This window comes from Pomacea canaliculata, linkage group LG2 (assembly GCF_003073045.1).
Source record: "Pomacea canaliculata isolate SZHN2017 linkage group LG2, ASM307304v1, whole genome shotgun sequence".
Classification (NCBI taxonomy): Eukaryota; Metazoa; Mollusca; class Gastropoda; order Architaenioglossa; family Ampullariidae; genus Pomacea; species Pomacea canaliculata.
The window spans coordinates 26,291,310-26,309,394 of NC_037591.1; the positions used below are offsets into that span (position 1 = coordinate 26,291,310).

At 40.5% G+C, this 18,085-nt stretch overlaps 1 protein-coding gene across 1 annotated transcript in view; it reads left to right on the forward strand.

The window, feature by feature from the left end:
* The first annotated feature begins 2,506 nt into the window (after positions 1-2,506).
* Positions 2,507-18,085, forward strand: part of LOC112558029 (glutamyl aminopeptidase-like) — a 41,078-nt gene continuing 25,499 nt past the window's right edge. The window contains 2 exon segments of the mRNA XM_025228216.1: positions 2,507-3,134; positions 14,782-15,720. Coding sequence (XP_025084001.1) covers positions 14,990-15,720 — 731 coding nt within the window. The 5' untranslated portion in view covers positions 2,507-3,134; positions 14,782-14,989.

The following is an 18,085-nucleotide window of genomic DNA, read 5'->3' on the forward strand; positions in this document are numbered from 1 at the left end:
AACCACTACTACAGCCAGATCTATTTCTCATAATCAAAATGTTGCGATTAAATTTCTAACACCATCAATTAAAAAGCAACTGTCTCCATTGTTATGAACAATTTTTGTTTCTTTCTCTTTGACTATAGTAAAGTGGCATTAGCAGGGATGGGGTTGGGAGAAAAATAAGCGATAAAGAAAAAAGTAAATAAGAAAAAATCTGGCTTGAAGAAAAGCCGCACCACCACAGCAGCAGCAGCAGCAGCAGCAGCAGCAGCAGCAGCAGCAGCAGCAGCAGCAGCAGCACGAGCACGAAAACTGTAACAAAATGTACACTCTAAAGTGTTCTAGTATCTTACAATCTCTTTCTCACACACACACACGCACATACAGAGGGAGGAAGGGAGCAAAGGCATTGAGGCTTAAAAAAAAAAAAAAAAAAAGGAACAGAGCGTTCTCCAGACATGCACGCACATCAATTTTGGTGTAACTTAGGCGTGAAGGAAAACATTTTGTTGCCAGCGTTTAGACCGTTTTAAAAATTGCATTCCGTTCTTGTTACGACCATCCATCGCTATCTTCTGCTGTTTGAATTCCAGCGCAGCGTTTGAATAACCCTCTGCTTGCATGCTGACATCTGACAATAAAAATACCACTTTGCGCTTTGACGTGAGACGTCCCTGGGTTACTGCCCTTGCTTGAACGTGCTTTTGTGGGTGATTTTCATTTTACTTGTTTTAGGGATGAGCAGCGAGCTCATTTTATCATCAGTTTTTGTTGTTTTTGTTGTTTTTTTTTTTTTTGGTTTTGGTTATTTTTTTCTCTCTCTCTTTGTTGTTGTTTTTTTTTTTTTTTGCGGATTCCCTTCTTTTCAGGACAGTTCGTGCCTGAGCATGCTGGTCTGGAAGCCTTGGAGGAAATGTCTCAGAACAGTAGCAGAAATCGGCGATTGCACAACCTTTTAAAGCGCCGAACATCATCTCCGAACCGACCTAGATTACATGCTTGCAATCTCTTGCGCCTGTCACAGCTTTCACACATTTACAACGCATAACAAAAACCTTACTCTGACAACCACCTATTTATTTGTCTTGCCCGAGATGGTTGGTTACCAGTGGTAAGGTTTGTCACATGTAAAAGGTACATATTATGGATCGCGTCGATGTCGTGGTCTCCTCCATGGAGGACGAAGCACAGAAAAATCAGGACGGTAAACCCTTTCTAACACTAGGCCTTCAGCACTACCACGGCTTTGCCGTACTGAGCACCGAAGAAAATAAACTGAAGACAAGACCCAGACACAGACTCCCGTCACCGAAAGCTTTGCGTGCCTGCTGGAGGATTTATTCCTTTGCGACACGAGTGCGCAAAACGATTAAGAAAGAACTTGATATGCTCAAGGGGCTGTGGCTTGGGAGGAGAGGAGGAGCAATGGTGGGAATGGGGGAATGACAAACGTAAAACTGAATTGCTCGGAAAAACTCTTGCTGGTATGAAGAGAAGCGAGATCATGGCTAACATCACTTTTTGCGGCTTTGTCATCTTTCCTGCTGGGCAAATCCGTTTCCTACTATTCGCCGGCGCAAAACTAATTTTCACTGCAGGCTGGGGTAGAGACGATCGTCCACTAATCCTCAAAATCTTTGTTGTCGGTCACTCGTCTTGCCCACCTGTCTGTGTCCTTGCTGTTTTTCATCAGTGAACCTACCGTGCAAACTTGCGTATAAAAGTGTTACTTAGGAGGAAATTTTGGTTCTACTAATTTACTATTAACACAATCACATTATTTCCTTCCCTTCTTTTCTGTCTTAATCTTGACTTCTTGCTTCGTTGGAGATTGTTTTCATTGTTATCCACTTGAGTTTTTGATAATTGGCGTTTATTTCTGTATGAAACAATCTTTCTTGTTACCCCTGTTGTTATAGAGGCAAGGCGTCCGAAGTGAAAAGAGCGCACATTAGCCACTTCGATACTTGCGTGAGACAACATACTTACCCAGCAACTGACCTGGCTCTGTTAAGGATGAGGAAGGTAAGGCGTTGAGGAACGAAGATGGGCACTGTCCTCACAAAAGTGAAGGTTCTTATACATTACTCATGGACGACAGTAGGGGTTTACTTTACCTTTTTACTTGTCGTAACGGTATGCTTTATTAACCCGACCACAACACTACATGCTTTATCTTCTTGATAATATAATAATATACACTGCATATAGTTACGCACATGATTGAAATGTTGCGATGAGTTGCATTATTCTTGACACTTTTCTGCAGCCCTCTTCAGCGCGTGCAAGCTCGGTTTCTTCTTGAGAACCAAGTAACGAATCAACCAGCGAACTATTGAACAGACTAGACAACCAACCGACCAACAGTCCTGCCAGTCAGACAAACGTGCAAGCTGACTTCTGTTACCTGACGCCATTACTAAAACCTTACATCATTGAGCTCTCCTGAGAATAACTTTATCCCTGTTGTGTACCCTCCTGATGCTGCTGCTGCTGCTGCAATAAGGTAAGATTATCACTAATAACCCTGTACTTTCTCGAAGACAACACTACTACTTTCGTACATACCCCGACGAACACACACACGCAGACTTCCTCTGGTCTCCCTTTTCTCTGTACATAATTAAAAAACCCAGTAATATACATGTGTGTGCATAGCTGCTCAATTGTATGCTCATCTTCAAGTGTGATTTTGATTTCGCGAGTGTGTGTGTGTCCGTTACGCCACGTATCTGTTGCTCGCGGCAACAGGGTTTGATTGCAAGCAACTGCGCGTGAGAAAACTTCCCAAACCGGTAGGCAAGCACGCGCAGCCTCGGCAGGCGCGTGCGGAGGGTCCGTCAAGTTCGCTGACACTATTCTGTAGTCGCGGTTTCATGCGGCGCTGCCTTTGAACTCCTTGACACCTGGAGAACAGTGCCGTAGACACTAGCCACCACGACGCTCAGCCCCTCTGCCCTTTCCTATCTTGTCAACCATCGCGACTGAGCCACTGCACTAGCACAGGCCTGCAAGTGATAAGAGTTATTAGGCTGGCTGCGATAGAGGGCACTGTTTAAAACAAAGAAACAGAGTTGAACGGAGACCACGCCTGTGTGATCGGTACAAGAGGGTGAAGTCCTACGCACCGCTTTAGTTGCGCTGGAGACGTGAGTACTTTTATGTCCCTCCCCCATAACTTCTTTGTTATTTTTTCAAACGTGTCTCTCTGAGAAGGATATACTGCACTTGTTCATACTCATATCACACATTCTTGCAGTCTCTGACGCATTCACAAATTCAGATAGGGAAGGAGAGAGAGAAAGAAAAGGACAGAGAGCTTGCACTGTTCTTATTCATTTCCTTCTTACAGACGCACAGATCGCGGATTTATCTCTTCTCGTTTTTTTCCACTCCTGTGAGCATATGTGTCTAGTTTTTCTTCTTTTTTGTGTACGCGTCCTTTTGCGTGTGCATGTGTGCTGTGTATATTTGTGTGGCAGATACTGTTATCAGATTTATATGTCAAAGCCCGTTGAGCTTTCTCGGCAAAGAGAAGCGCTACCTTTGCAGCAAGCGTTTGACAGCTGGACAGTGAGTATAGTAGAAGGATATCAAGGAGTGGACAGGGCGTCAGCTGGGAGACCTTTTGAGAGGGGCGCAGAACAGGTCCGGCAGGTGCACTTACACCACTATTGCTGCATCTCATTATGCCCAGCAAACGACTATACAGTTAAGGTAGGGAGAGAATAAGTGAAATTTGAGCGCGTGTAAAGTAAATGATACTACCTGGACTATAGGCCCGCGCGGGACAAACATTTTTACCTGCGGTTTCTTTTCAAATTCATAACTGGAAAGTGATAAATGTTTTTAGCTGTGTTTATGCTTGGAGGTTTTCTCCGCAGTTGTAACAGTTGTCACAACTAACAGTGTCCTGCATTGCCCATACACTTGAAAGGGAAAGAATTCCGAAAGTCCTTTTTTGCGTTCGCGTTTCATGTAGAGCATGGTTTAATGGAGGCTTTTTAATAGCATTGTTCCTGTCGTACTTTTTTTTTAACTGAAAAAAAACCCCAATCAGACCTTGATCTGCATCTGTAATAATCTGAAACCGTTTCATTTTAATTTCAGACAAGATTGGTTTTCTAACTTTTTTAACTTAATTTAATTTTCAAGCTTTCTTTTTCTATCTCTGCGCGCTTGCTTGCATGTGCTTGGAGAATAATGCTTCTAGGTAAACTGAAAAGAAGCGAAAGTGATATTATTTAGAAAAACTTGAAAACACTAGCTCTAAACACAAGGACATACTGATCTTGCCGATTCCTCTTGCAATGAAGAAAAAATAGGTAATATAATAACAGAGGCAGATAAAGTAAGGAAAATAACACAAAAGATGTTAAATATGGTATAGGCTGGGTAGTAAGATGGACAACTGGATAACTGTCTCACGAAGCAGCTTTATTTTTGACGAAATACCCAAGAGATTGAGCCCCCACTTCTCGCTGTCTGTTCTACCTGCTTGCGTATCCACAGAACTGCTTGGAGGTGTCATGGCTTCTGAGGAGCAGGTTACGCGTGTAGAAAACTTTGCTTCAGCTGCCCTCTCTCGGCCACCAAAACAGTCGCGTAAAGAATGGCTGTGGGTATCCCAGCTACTGCTTAACTTGTGAAGTCGTATAATCACCTTCTTATCATGGAAACAATAGGGACTCAGTGCTGTAGATGCATTATAGTTACCTCTCAGGTAAAAAAAGGCTCTTTGTTCGCTTGCACAGCTCCTACACCTGCTCGTTTCACAAGGCAGTCTAAAGATATACGTACTCGCAGTAAAAAGCTTTATTCCTGTGGCCCTGACTATTTCTCAAGAAAATGTTAATCTGGCTAGTCAGGGATACTGCGGTGTCTTTTTCAGGCTTTTCCATTTAAGCTGTCATAATTCTAGATACCTCTAGAGTACCTCGTTCTCTATGTACTTTCGGAACTAATTATGATCTCCAGAATCTATTTAAAATGTAACGTTTTTGTTTCAATTACAGAAATAAATAACTTACATCTTTCATAATGTTTTTTAAATATTTAAATATCACCGATTGGAATCTGTGTTCTATGAACCAGGGTCTTGTTTCAACATTATGCAAAAGGTCATTGACACCTTAATTACAGGGGTTTTTGTTGGGGTAACAAAGATAGTATGTACTTTTTGTTACTGTATGTTATATTATTAGCTGTCTTTTACTGTACCTTTCATACCCTTTTGTGTAATTTTCTCTTCTACTGCCTATACAAAACAGTGTGACCTGAATCTTCACTTTCCACTTGCGCCATCTCTTCAACAAAATTAAAGTATAAAAAATATTTAAATTATAGTCAGTCCATGCAAATAGTCTCTTTTATAATCAATAGCTATTAAAATGGGGAACAACTGTCTTCTGTAATCACTTTCCTGTGGCTAACAGACGCCGTTGTTAAGATATTCTTTCTGCACGATGACAGCTACTAGACAGGATTGATGATGGCGTTTTGGTGAGGTGGAACGGTTTTAGTGTCTATGATCTAAACCCCTGTACCAATCATATTTGTTTCGTTTAACCTTCTTTAAAAGTGACTGTTATTTGAATAAGCTTAAAGATTTTCAGGAAAGCTCCAGTCAGTTCACTGGATGCATTAACCATACCGTAATACTTTGGTGTATTAGCGGTGTATTAGGTGTATTAGCGGTGTGAACCTTTCAGACCATAGCCTGCGTAAGAAATGTCTGTCCTGCCTTATCAGGAAACCAGCCTTACTCCATTTGTAAATGTCACAGGCCACCTGGCGTGATTTGCCTTCTGATGACTTTAAAGCTGGAGCCAGAAACGCCTCAGCAAGGCTCGTTGAAGATCAAGTGACGTGATTTAAATGAATAAAAGGGAACTGGGAAACGTTCATTGTAGTCGTCTGTGCATTACCACTGTCCCATATTTTGTGGGAATGGCGGCTCATTATCGATCCATTCCACAAGGGTTCTCCAAGAATGTTTGAAGGATGGCGGTGAGGATCTGCAGACGGAATTTTCTTTCTTTTTTTACGGAAGTGGGAGATGCATGGGTAAACTGGACGAAACGAAAATAGGACTAATGCGGCGCATCAAACATCCGAACCGACGAGACAGGAAAGAACAAGTGCTGATATCACTGCTGGGGACGACATAAAATCGGTCGCCATGGCAAGCCAGAGGGCCCACCAGCCAAACAATATTTTCCTTGAGCATATTAGCTCAACTTTAACGAAATTTTTCTGGCAGTTTTTTTTATTTTTTTAAAGTCAATGTCAAGGCTGTTCTCTCGGAATGATTGCAGAGGAAAAAATCTTCTTGTTTGACTTAAGCCGGTTTCCATAAACCAGAAGCCTTTTCAATCTGTGTACGACTACTCTTGAGTGCTAGACTTTGACGCCCTCTCCTGGACTTTGACAGTCAAACAGATGGCCTCCTTTGTGGGTTTGTGAACTAAGAAACCAAGATACCACGTCCTTTGTGGGCTAGTAAATTGACAGGCCAAGATGTCACGTCCCTTGCAGGAAAATAAATTGACAAGACAACACGTAGAATCTCTTGGGAATTCGTAAAATTGACAGTTCAGCATGGGACATGGTCTGAGAATAAGCGCAAGTAGAGCTTTGGGTTTTTTCCCCGTGTAGTTTATATGCTTTGAACTAAAAAAAAAAAAATCACGATCAATGCTGAAAAGAGCATGGAGTGAAACCATGGAGCTAATTAAATACTGTAACTATGGAGAGTGCTGAACTGAAGTGTGCTTAGGGGAGGGAGGAGAAGTATCAAACGTATGAAATATAAAGGACATCAAAAGACGTAAGGACCTCTATAATGTGTAACGCCCTTAGAGGCTGAAAAAATAAGTCCACTTTGCTGTCAGATATGTCTAACAGTTTTGCTTCAGTGGTGATATCTGTCTTGTGATGACCCTTTCAAATGTCCGTTTAAGTTTTTAGTCATCTCCAATACTTTTTGCTGCATCATGAGTTTTCCTGCCACGTATTAATAGATGCAAACTATTTTAATATATTACATTCAAAATACCACCTCACCCAAAACACAAGCACACAAATCAGTTGAACCTTCCGCCCTTGCTTACCACCAATAAGAACTAGAGTTGGTCGGCAAGACCCTAAGAAAGCAAACATTGGCAGAAATGTATAACAGGCTTGCGTGAGCTAAGATTTTGCTGAGGAAGACAGGTAATCGGAGCGGTATAATGGGGGATAATTGAAGACGCTAGGAATAAAAATTGCGACGCTGAAATTTGGAATATGCGGACTGGTCAAACACAATACCCATAATATAATAGGATATGTGCGTGTTGAGTCAGCGAGCGTGTGTGGCTGCAACACAATTTTTACCATTGCGTTTTGCAATCGTGGTTGAACTCAGTGCACACAGAGTTACCAGAAGAATTGCATATTTCAAAAAAATATTGATTTTAATGTCATTCAGTGTCAGAGATTAACTTGAATCACGCGTCATTTTTCTCTGTTTTTTTTTTTTTTTTTTGTCTCAAAATTTCTAATGCTATTACACACTAACGCGCGCACACACGCACAGACAGTCTCTACTTCTTTCTATAAATATGTATGCATATATCAGCTAAACAAATCCACAAGTTTCAGCCTCGTTTGTTGTTCCAATGCCCTTGCGCGTGGTTTATAAATACTGTTCTCAGTTTCTTTAAAAGTAATTTTAGTCGTGATTCAAACAGCAGTCGTGCTTACCACGACCACGGGGAACAGCATTCAATAATGATAATGCATTCATATGCTTGCGCAACAAACTGTAAAGGCGCTGTGGCAAGGTCACACGACATACTCCATTCCAAGGAATACTACCCTCTTCCACTCCGTCATCCTTAAGATTAGAATTTTTTTCTAAAACGAACGCTTCACGTTTTCTTCTTCTGAATATTGTATTAAGATGTTCTAGATTATCATTGAAAGAGTTCAAGCACTAACGTCTGACTCGTATATTTATAGGACTGGCAAGGGTGATAACGTAAGTAAAATGTTCACGTAAAGAAAAATAAAAACAAAATTAAATAAGGTAAAGGAAAACTAGAAAATTGAATTCGCTGACACGAAGGGTAGCAGGTGAACTGACACCCGCTATATCAGTGCATAAAATGTAAAGTATTATAAAAATACAGATTGTGATATAACGTTCGAGAGTTCAGAATTTGTATTTAAGTGATCCTAAAGAGATAGGAAACATCATTTATTTTACGCATAGAACCAGGTAGTCTGCAGAAAGCTTCTGATATGAGAAAGAACTATAGTCCACATGTAGACGTATTCACTCACTCGCACGTATATTCATACTCACGCACACGCACATGCACACGCGCGAGCAAACAGATACGCATTCTCGAAAAGGATAGAGGTACAGTAGAAGGAGAGAGAAAGAGAGAAAGCCAAAAAAAAAAAAAGAGACCCAGACAGAGAGAACGAGACATGTTTAGGTAGTGTGAAGACCGGATGTTAGAGTTTTTGTCTTCAAATAACTGACGTTTTATTAATAGCAAAGTGCATACCCAAATAGCACAAAATGAAAAACACGTTATCGGGTCTTTAGATGCTCTGTGCGTATGTGAAAAGTAAGCACTTGTATTCTGTAAACTCAATACACTTTTGTATTTTTACCGGAGAATTGATAATTTGTCAACTTCATCTGCCACCTCATTTAAGTCAAGCTTATTGCTGTGCGGCCTAGGTGTTGCGAAAGAGTGAAACACCTGTACTTATCATGCCCTTTTCCTAACTTGACAGGTTAAAGATAATGTTCGGTAGCGCGTATGACGTTTCGAGTGAAAGGGATACACAAATTTCTGTGGTGCATTCTGCCAAGTAGCTATCTTGCTTGCTGTCCCATTTTTCTCTCTCTCTCTCTTTTTGCAACTTTCCCTCACTCTCTCCCCTCCCTCTCCCCTCTCTTTCTTTTTCTCTACGCGTCCTCTCACTTCCTCTCTCATCATAACTGTATCAAATTACAGTGTTGTCTATGTTTGTTCTGCGTTGAAAAGGCACAGCACAGTTCTTTTTCCTGCTTTTGTGTAGCATTTGTTCATCCGAAACCACCATCATCATCATAGAAACCCATCAAACATGCTCTAGGGCAGGGGTGGGCAATTACTTTTCCCAAGGGGCCGCATGAGAAATTGGGATGGTTTTAGAGGGCCGGACTAATATAGTTAACTCAGTTTTACCCAATACTGTATATATACTGGCGGCGAGCGGGCGGGCCGGTCAGAGACAGGAGGCGGGCCGGATCCGGCCCGTGGGCCGGCCTTTGCCCAGGCCTGCTCTAGGGGATCGTATACCAACCACAGTCAGTGGTGGAGCTATAATCATAATGAATATTCCTGATTTGGTGAGAATCTCTGATATGATGTTAACGCGTGTTATTTTGTTTTATTTTGAAGAACCAGCTACATCTTATAACAGGTGAAATAAGCATAAAAATACACTCTCCAGCTAAATACACAATCTAAAATATAGGCCAGACAAAACTAGAACTTCCGCAAAATTATGTAATGATCGGAAAGTCCTAGCTGATTTAAAGTAAAGATAGTTCAATGACTTTTGCGTTCGAAGGAGGGTGATATGTTAGTGCATTCACTTATCTCGGGACCAGTTTTTGTAAGGGTAGGGCCCATCTTCTGTCCTTCGTTGCTCTCTACCGAGTCAGGCACTCTCTGTGGGTTATCTTGGGGAAGTACGCTGCGCAGCGACAAGCGACAATTTACCTAATTCTAAATTCTTCGTCACCTGGTGAACTGCGCCGAAAGAATATCAAACCAGCATCGGACGCTTGTGACCTAACCACTCGGCCATCTGCTTCACCACGATTTTATACAGAAGCACAAATATATATGGTGGGTATATACGTATATAGTGAACTCAAACTCTGTTGTCACCACTGCTCAAACTAAAAAGGTCTGTGAAATGTCCATTTTAAGAGAAAATGAAATCTGCGCAAAGAAAGAAGAATGAGGAGGAGGAGGAGGAGGAGGAGAAATGGCGGTAGTGGTTGTAGAATAGGTGGTGATGGTGAAAAGCAGGGTAGCTACAATAAAATACGTGATATTAAAATATGCATCAAAGAGAAAAACCAACAAAATCGAAATCTTTCTCAGACGGGAAGGCAAACAACATTTCTACTTGTCCGCAATTTCTCTTCAAGCAAACAAATTGTGCAGCCGGTACACTTCTAATCTGATCAATGCCGGAGGCGCCCACAGCTCTCCTATACTCATCCGAATGGTCTTCCTGTATGAGGCCTGCACTTGAGTCTTGTCGACAAGCTCCAGTCAACATCGTTATCCCCGAGCTACCAAGTTCATGCGCGCGACCCAGGCCCACGCTCTAAAGGAATCCTTTAGCGGGTGTGTGGGTAGTCGTAGTGGTGGAAACGATGCTTGATTTTGCCGCACCCATGATAGTCAACCGACAGCTTAGTTCAAGGACAGTCTGCACTTTGTTTGTCTTCTTAGGTTAATTGCTTCGGTACCAATCGAAGTTCCTTTAAAACACAATAGAATTTGTGACCTAAATTCATCATCTGTCAAAAGCGAAAGAAGAGCTAAAGCTTTTACTAAAGCTTATTTAGTTTGTTCATCCGGTTCCCTGGGCACATTTGCCAAACGTTACTGGACTACAAAAATAAGACATCTGTGACTATGAGAGAATTCATAATTCTTATTTTGTCTTTTAAAAGTTTTATATCACTAGGAATGGGGTTACAAGACAACATATCACATAAAATACAGAATTTATTCTATTTTTAATTTTGTATTTTAATGTTTTCAAGTCGAAGAGGATTTTGAAAATGCTATGTGTTTGATAACGTCTTCCTCAGTGAACACATAAAAATAATTGGATTATCTGCTTTGTATCCTACATTTCCTTATTTTCATAAATGTGAAGACAACAGGAAACATATTGAATACGCTACAGATGTTCTTTACATATACAGGCAGTCCTCGGGTTACGACGGTCTCGAGTTACGTCGTTTCGTGGTTACGACGCTTTTACCAAACTCATTCCGACTTATGAGGTTGAGCGTCGTAAGTCGAACTGTACGTGCGCCTCATTCCACGTGCGGGGGAAGTCATAGAGTGACTTATGTTTATTGATAATTATGTAGGGTATTGTGTTAGGATAGGTGTTTGGATAGGCTAAGTCTTTGCAGTACTGTACTGTTATTATGGTACAGTACTGTATGAACGTATGATCCGACATACGTCGAAATTCGGTTTACGACGCCGTGGTAAGAACGGATCAACGTCGTAAGTCGAGGACTACCTGTAGTCCTTTCTTATATGACCGTTTTCTGCTCAATTTGATCCAATTCCTGCATTTAATGAATGTAATCACTGTAACATCAGATGCTACAGAAATCTGACGTAGATGTACAGCTCTGACTCATTAAATGGTCTTAATTAAAAAAAAACCGCAGCAGTTGAATAATAACTTTTCAAAATCACGAAAGTATAAAATACAAATAACTTCTTTTAAAAAATCCAAAGAGTGCTGTTGTCAATAGGCGCTCGCTTCAATGGCTTATAGCTCGTACTGCATTCAGAGTCAGTCTTCCTGTCTAGTAAACATAGTTGTTGCTAAGAGGCTTAATTTTGTAAAACTAAAATTCGCGAAATTAATGTGGGGTATTTTAGGCAAAGGCTATTTGAAAGATATACCGAACTACTTTAACATGAGCAGAAATGCCACTGATCTAGATTTGGCTAACTTTAGTACCTTTCTTTTTCTTCAAAGAGATGCTGCATGAAACTTGATAATCTAAGTTAACAACCGTCAGAAACTTCAGCAGACGGTTAAAAAATATGATGACGTCGAATGGCCCGATCCATGGGGCAGGTTTCCTGCAGTGGTACTTTGCATGTCGCCCCGAAATGGGCTATAATGCTGATTTATATTAAAGCCTCGGGTCGGATAGGAAAAAAAGCAGGAAAAACCCTAAACTTGAAGACCTTCTTGCAGTCAAGTTTGCATAGCATTGTTACTGGTCTGTATCAAACGCTACTGCAGGTCCATGCGAGACTAGGGCCAGCGCTGCTAAGAACGTCTTACAATAACGACAAAACATGTTGGCGCCAGGTCTCGCTAAAGATTGACACAAAGGCATGCACGAGATAAGGTTTAGGCATGATCCATCACTAGAAACTGGCAGGGGTAAATGGGGGAGGGACAAAGTCCAGACAGAAACTAGGATGTGGAGGAGGGCTTGACCTGAGATTTCAGAAGTCTACCACTCTGCTGAATCAAGTCTTCATACAGTTGCACGCATTGCAGTCTAGAGATTATGCGCCCTCTTTCAACTTCTCACTGTTATTGATCAACTTTCTCATCAACCTGGAGGAAGCGATTATATGCCGCATAAACCGTCGCCACACGTTTGCAGGAGATTATAGACATTTTCTGGGCTTCCATGGCACGTTCAGGTCGGAACTTTTTTGTGTCTGTTGGCTGAAGGTTAAAGATCTAGTAGGGTGCTGCTTGTTTATAATAACTAATTTCAGTACAAATACTCGTGGCGTCACGTTTGTGTACAGTCACGCCTAATTAGCATATGATCCCAGTTTCCCCATTGGTCCAAGCCTTCACAACATAAACCTATCAATGTACAATCTTGATGTTTGTGCTGCTAACCTCTTTCTCTGTATGGTGATATTTGTAGTCGTGTATTTCCATAACGAATGGTAGGTATTTACCCAGATTATGAGAAATAGTATATTGTACAGAGCTTTAACCAGTGATTACATGGGGATTGCACCCTACTAGACATTTAAGAATTTTAGGCACGTGACGTTTCATGTAACAGTTTCAACTTCCTGAACCAGAGTATATTGTTGAAGGGCCAGAGTTCAAACGTGCGGTGTTGTTATATTATAAATATTTACTCAATATTTACAACAAAATGTTTGACTATCACCCGAATAATTTGCTATAAATTATGACCGTGGGTCGGATCAGCTTCCACATCATAAACGTTTCTCTTAAACATTTGTAGAGACCATGCGCCAGTTGATAATTGTAACATTTAGAGCAAAGAAGAAATTGCAGATAGAATATACATAGAAGGTTGACATAATGCATTTTTTTGAGAGCAGCAAGGTCAGTTTTCACATTTGGAGCGAAATTTTTAGTCAGGTTCCGAATTCAAACGGGAACGAAATCGAAACTTTGCAAAGGGCTCGCGGTAGCTTTCTAATTACAGCAATAAATTCTCTAATAAAATATATCCAAACATGTTTATCTGAGTAAGATCTTAATATCAGATAATATCAGAAAGTTGCTCCTCCTATTTGATGGAAGTGGAAATGGGATACTGGTTATGAAAAGCGCTTTATTTAGTGATTTTATTAGAGCAAAAAAATCTAAAATATAAAGTTTGTGGCCTGATCTTAAAATTTCAGTATCAGATTTATCATCTGATCTCTTTTTTAACTCATGAATTTCCCCATGGCCAGATCCAGTAGCAGCCCTTGTAAGAATTGTAGACATGCACTCCAAACGGCATAATTTTTTACTGTCGGTGCATGTATAGCACTGTACAATGTACAGTTTAGCCCACCCATTCAGCTAGTCCACCCCTTCAGCTAGAAGACAGCTTCTTGAGGCTGGATTCCTTCTTTAGAAAATGATGCTCCGCTTTCAGCACTGTAGTGAACTATAGTGGTTTTTTTCTACGACTGGGTCGAACAGCTTTAACCTGTTGAGGGCCAAGAGTGTCGAAGGAATGAGGGAGATGTCTTAGTTCTTCAAAATTCATAACTTGATACTTTTCTTTTACTGTATATTTCTAAAAGCTAAGGAGCTCCACACAAACTTAATATGTTACACATAAAGTGAAGTTAATGGGACCACAATGTTTCTTGTAGTATTGGGACTATATTATTATATGCAAGGCTTGAATACAAGTGGAAGTCTGTGGCTGTAATAACGTACATAGGAACATTCCTATAGTTATGCCACAAGCAGACACCTCAGTTTAAAAATACTCCAACACACACCCTAGAAATGTGCTCTTTAAGTCGTTTTCACTGTTGAAATATTTTCAAGAAACATATATTATCCCAAACAAAAACCACGTGTCTAACAAACCTTTTGCCGTAACAAAATAGAGTAATTATGCACATGATAATCTCAGTCTTAAAGAACTATTTAAGCTGTAAATATGTTAAACATTTGTTCGTTCGAGTATATATATAATTTGTGTAGGTACACGGAAATCGGATCCTTCTTAGCCACACACAAAAAATAAAGGGAACACGCGCATTCACAACATTTTTTGTCATGGACATCTTATTCACAATTGTAGTTAGACTTACCCATATTTCTTTATATACATTTTAGGCTCGTCAGTTTTGGAGTAACCAACTATTTTCTGAAGTACCAGCCATTGCTTTTCTTTCAATTATGATAATACATTACTTACTCAGTTTCAATTCCTTTTTACAAGAGCCGAAGAAGATATAAGCGAAATCGTGAAAAAGAAAAATTTTGTTTTAACACTGTTAAAAATTTATTTAAAAATCTCAAACTTAGCAGTGAATCTTGTCTTCTTGTCAATGAAATATTTACAATTTTGTTTCTCAAAACCTAAAACTTGTAAAGTAAGTTTAAAATGGCGCAGTAGTGTTCCTACCTAATTTTAGTGTTAACTGACGTAGTAGGAACACAATCAATACTTAAATAATGCATCTCGTTGCGTAAATTAATGAAAATGCTTTGTTTGTTTATAAATTTTAGGAAAACCCTCCTTGTGTCAAGGATGTACAAAGGACAGTCGATGCTAATCTAGAGCATGAATTGGTCACCCACAGGACTGTGACAACATCAGTTTCTCAGGCCGTTCCTAACTTTCGTGATTTAGTAGACAAGTGGGGGATGGCAAGCTCTGTGTAAATTTACTTCGCAAAGTGATTGGTTGATTCTGTCACACGTCACTAGTGCCAAAATGTCGAGACAAGACGGTTTTCCCGACGTAACACTTGCAGAGCAGAGACCGCTTAACCCTCCAAATGCCAACTCCAATTTCAGCTCCAACTCTAAGGACACCGTTGTGATTCTTCAGAGGCGCGAACACTTGGGCTACTTCCTGTCAAGAACTAGGACGTACTTACTCGGACTCTGCGCTGTTCTTATTCTGGCCGTGTCGATTCTGCTGACGGCGTTTCTCGTCAGAGAATCGTGCAAGTGCCATGAAGGACATGGTCTTCAAAATAAGGGAAACTTTGAGCCCCATTCTAAAAACCCGAGCATGAACCGGACGTCCTCGGTGTTTCTAGATCCGAGCAAGTTTCCCTGGTCAGGACTTCGTCTGCCACGAAGTATACTTCCCGCTCACTATGACCTGATACTGAAGGTCAACTTGAACACCTCAGAATTCTCAGGGTCTTGTAACATCACTGCTCACGTCAACACATCCACGCGCTATATAGTCTTTCATCGTAGCGACCTTGCCATAAACGAGTCACAAGTCAAAGTTCGATCCGACTATCATCATCCCTGGCATATCGTCAAGCAGTACAATGTGACCGAAAACCAGTTCCACGTGCTGGAGCTGAACCGGACACTTCCAGCAGGACTGAAGATTTACATCGAGGTTGCGAAATTTTCAGGGGTCATCCGTGATGATCTCCGGGGTCTCTACCAGAGCTCATACAAGACTCCAGACGGACAAGTGAAGTGAGTACAATTCTTTTACTTTTCCTGTTATTTTCTTCAGGACAGGCAATATAACCGTCGCAAATGTTTTAGTCATTACACGTAGAATCTCAATACCACAAACTCATTCGGACCAGAGAAAATTTCGTTACGTTGAATAATTTGTTACATCGAATTTTTTTAAATTCAAAAAACTTTCATTATGATTTTAGTTTTATAACATTTTTAATTTTCTTTCACTCAATTAACATTGGAATAGACACAAAACGTTATGAAAACACGAAATATCACTTTTTTGACTCAATTTGAAACATGAAATAATTTTAAGACGATATTACTCCAGCTTGCAAATCAGAGCACTAACACATACAAATGATACATGGCCTATGTAAGTTTATGATTTGCTAATCTACAGATTAGTAATTTTTTTGGCTGGACGAGGTCCTTGGAAGCAAATTTCTGCAAAGCACGCTCGAGACGACAAAGATACCAATTCATGCCATCGATCGCTACACTTACACAACCCAAAATCGACACACCTCCAAACTGGCTCAGATCTCATTAATGCTGATCCTGACCTTATTGTCGTATGGCTTATTACTCGAGCTTGCAGAATCAATTTCATCAATTTTCAAAACATTGTCAACAAGATCAGCGTCACTCAGCTTGTGATATACCTGTTATCGTTTTGTTGTCCACGTTGTCAAAAACTTCAAAGTAGACATAACACTGAAAGGATTTAGCATTCCATAGAGACTTCCAGACTACTTGGATCTCAGATTTACAAGCTGAACCGTCCGTCACGGTCGTCGACAAATATATTGGCAGTCGCCAGGGATGTAATAATTTTAGCCAAGCAGGTGATAATGGTGGAGGATTCAACCAAACCCACGGTACCACAGATCATGTCTATGGCTTCCCTTGAAGGTGATGATGATGAGAACCTTCTTCAAGATACCTTCACGGTCTCCAACGACCTGATGACATCAAGATACAGTGGCTGAAGACTATGTGAGGTATAAGGTTTTGGATCGATTACGAGGCAAATATTTTCGTTTCTTTCTCTTTCATTATTTTGGTGTCAAAGTTAAGCTAAGTTTTAACTTCGGAAAAGAAGGTTATATCATCAAAGCTTTTCTGTTCGCCTTATAGTCGCAGAAGAAAAACTTTCCTACCACCAGAAACTTCCGTTTCTGAGTGCCTGACATTTTTCAGCACAACAGCAATATTAATCATCTGAGTCGCGAAACGTTACACTGACTGCCATTCGTTCACTTTCTCCTTTGGACCATCCACTAACTCACTGCGAATTGCCTTCGCTGCATCTGTAACGGAAGAGGAGCAGGAAGCTGATGTTAGCTTGAAAGTCACTTTATCCAAGGGACGCTGCAAGCTCTTGACTTTTTTTCTTGCAGAATTGGGTCACTCGTATGATTATTTTGTGACCTTCTTTCTTGAAACCAGGTAACATGAGCTTTTTCAAGATCTTCATGAAGAGCAGTCCATGTTCTTCCACTTTTACCCGTGCTTCTCCTTCGTAAATTTCCTTGAGTTTTTGTCATGGTCTTTAAGAAAAGTAGACAATGTGGATCGCCTAATACCCAACTTGTCAGCCCCTTCTTTTACTTTCTCTCATCGACTGCCGAGAGATTTTTAGCTTCCTCTGCTTCGACACTGTTACATTTTCTTACGCAGTAACCGCTTGACCGAATAGAATCAAACATCATTAGGCTTTCCGCCACAGACACCGACCCTCCTCACTGAGCCAGTCGCTACCCGACCCCACTCCTTGGATTTGTTAAACTTTAGACCTGAAAGTTTAGTTTGATATATTGAAAATTTCAGTTTATTCAAATTCGTTTTAGCGATATTTTTTTTTACGTTACACTCCCTCTATCACATGCAGGTAAAGAGCCATCCATCCATACTGCAAAACACTTATCGATACCCATTCAACGTTGGTCGTCTTATTAATGTGTATGCATGTAAATAAAACTTTGCGCATACCTGCGCATGTATGCCTGTATGTACAATGTGAAGGCAGGCGTAAACAGACATTCGTGTATTTATGTTTTGTGTACATACGCATTGCGTGTGCGTTTTGAAAAGTATTGTTTCTTGTCATACTCGCTCGCTTTCTTTCTCTCAGTCTTGGGCATACTGCCTACTCTAAATAAGATTAGTATTTTTTCTTTCTTTCTCTATATTTAATTTCGCAACCAGCGGGAGAGAGCGAAAGACCTCTTTTCAAACATTATGATGACTATTTATGATGACTATTCATGCTTAAATAAAACCAGTGATAACCCGGATTATAACTAATATCAGCTAACTAAAACTGAATTTTAATCTGAATACATCCCGTCCGTTAACCCCGAGATTCCAC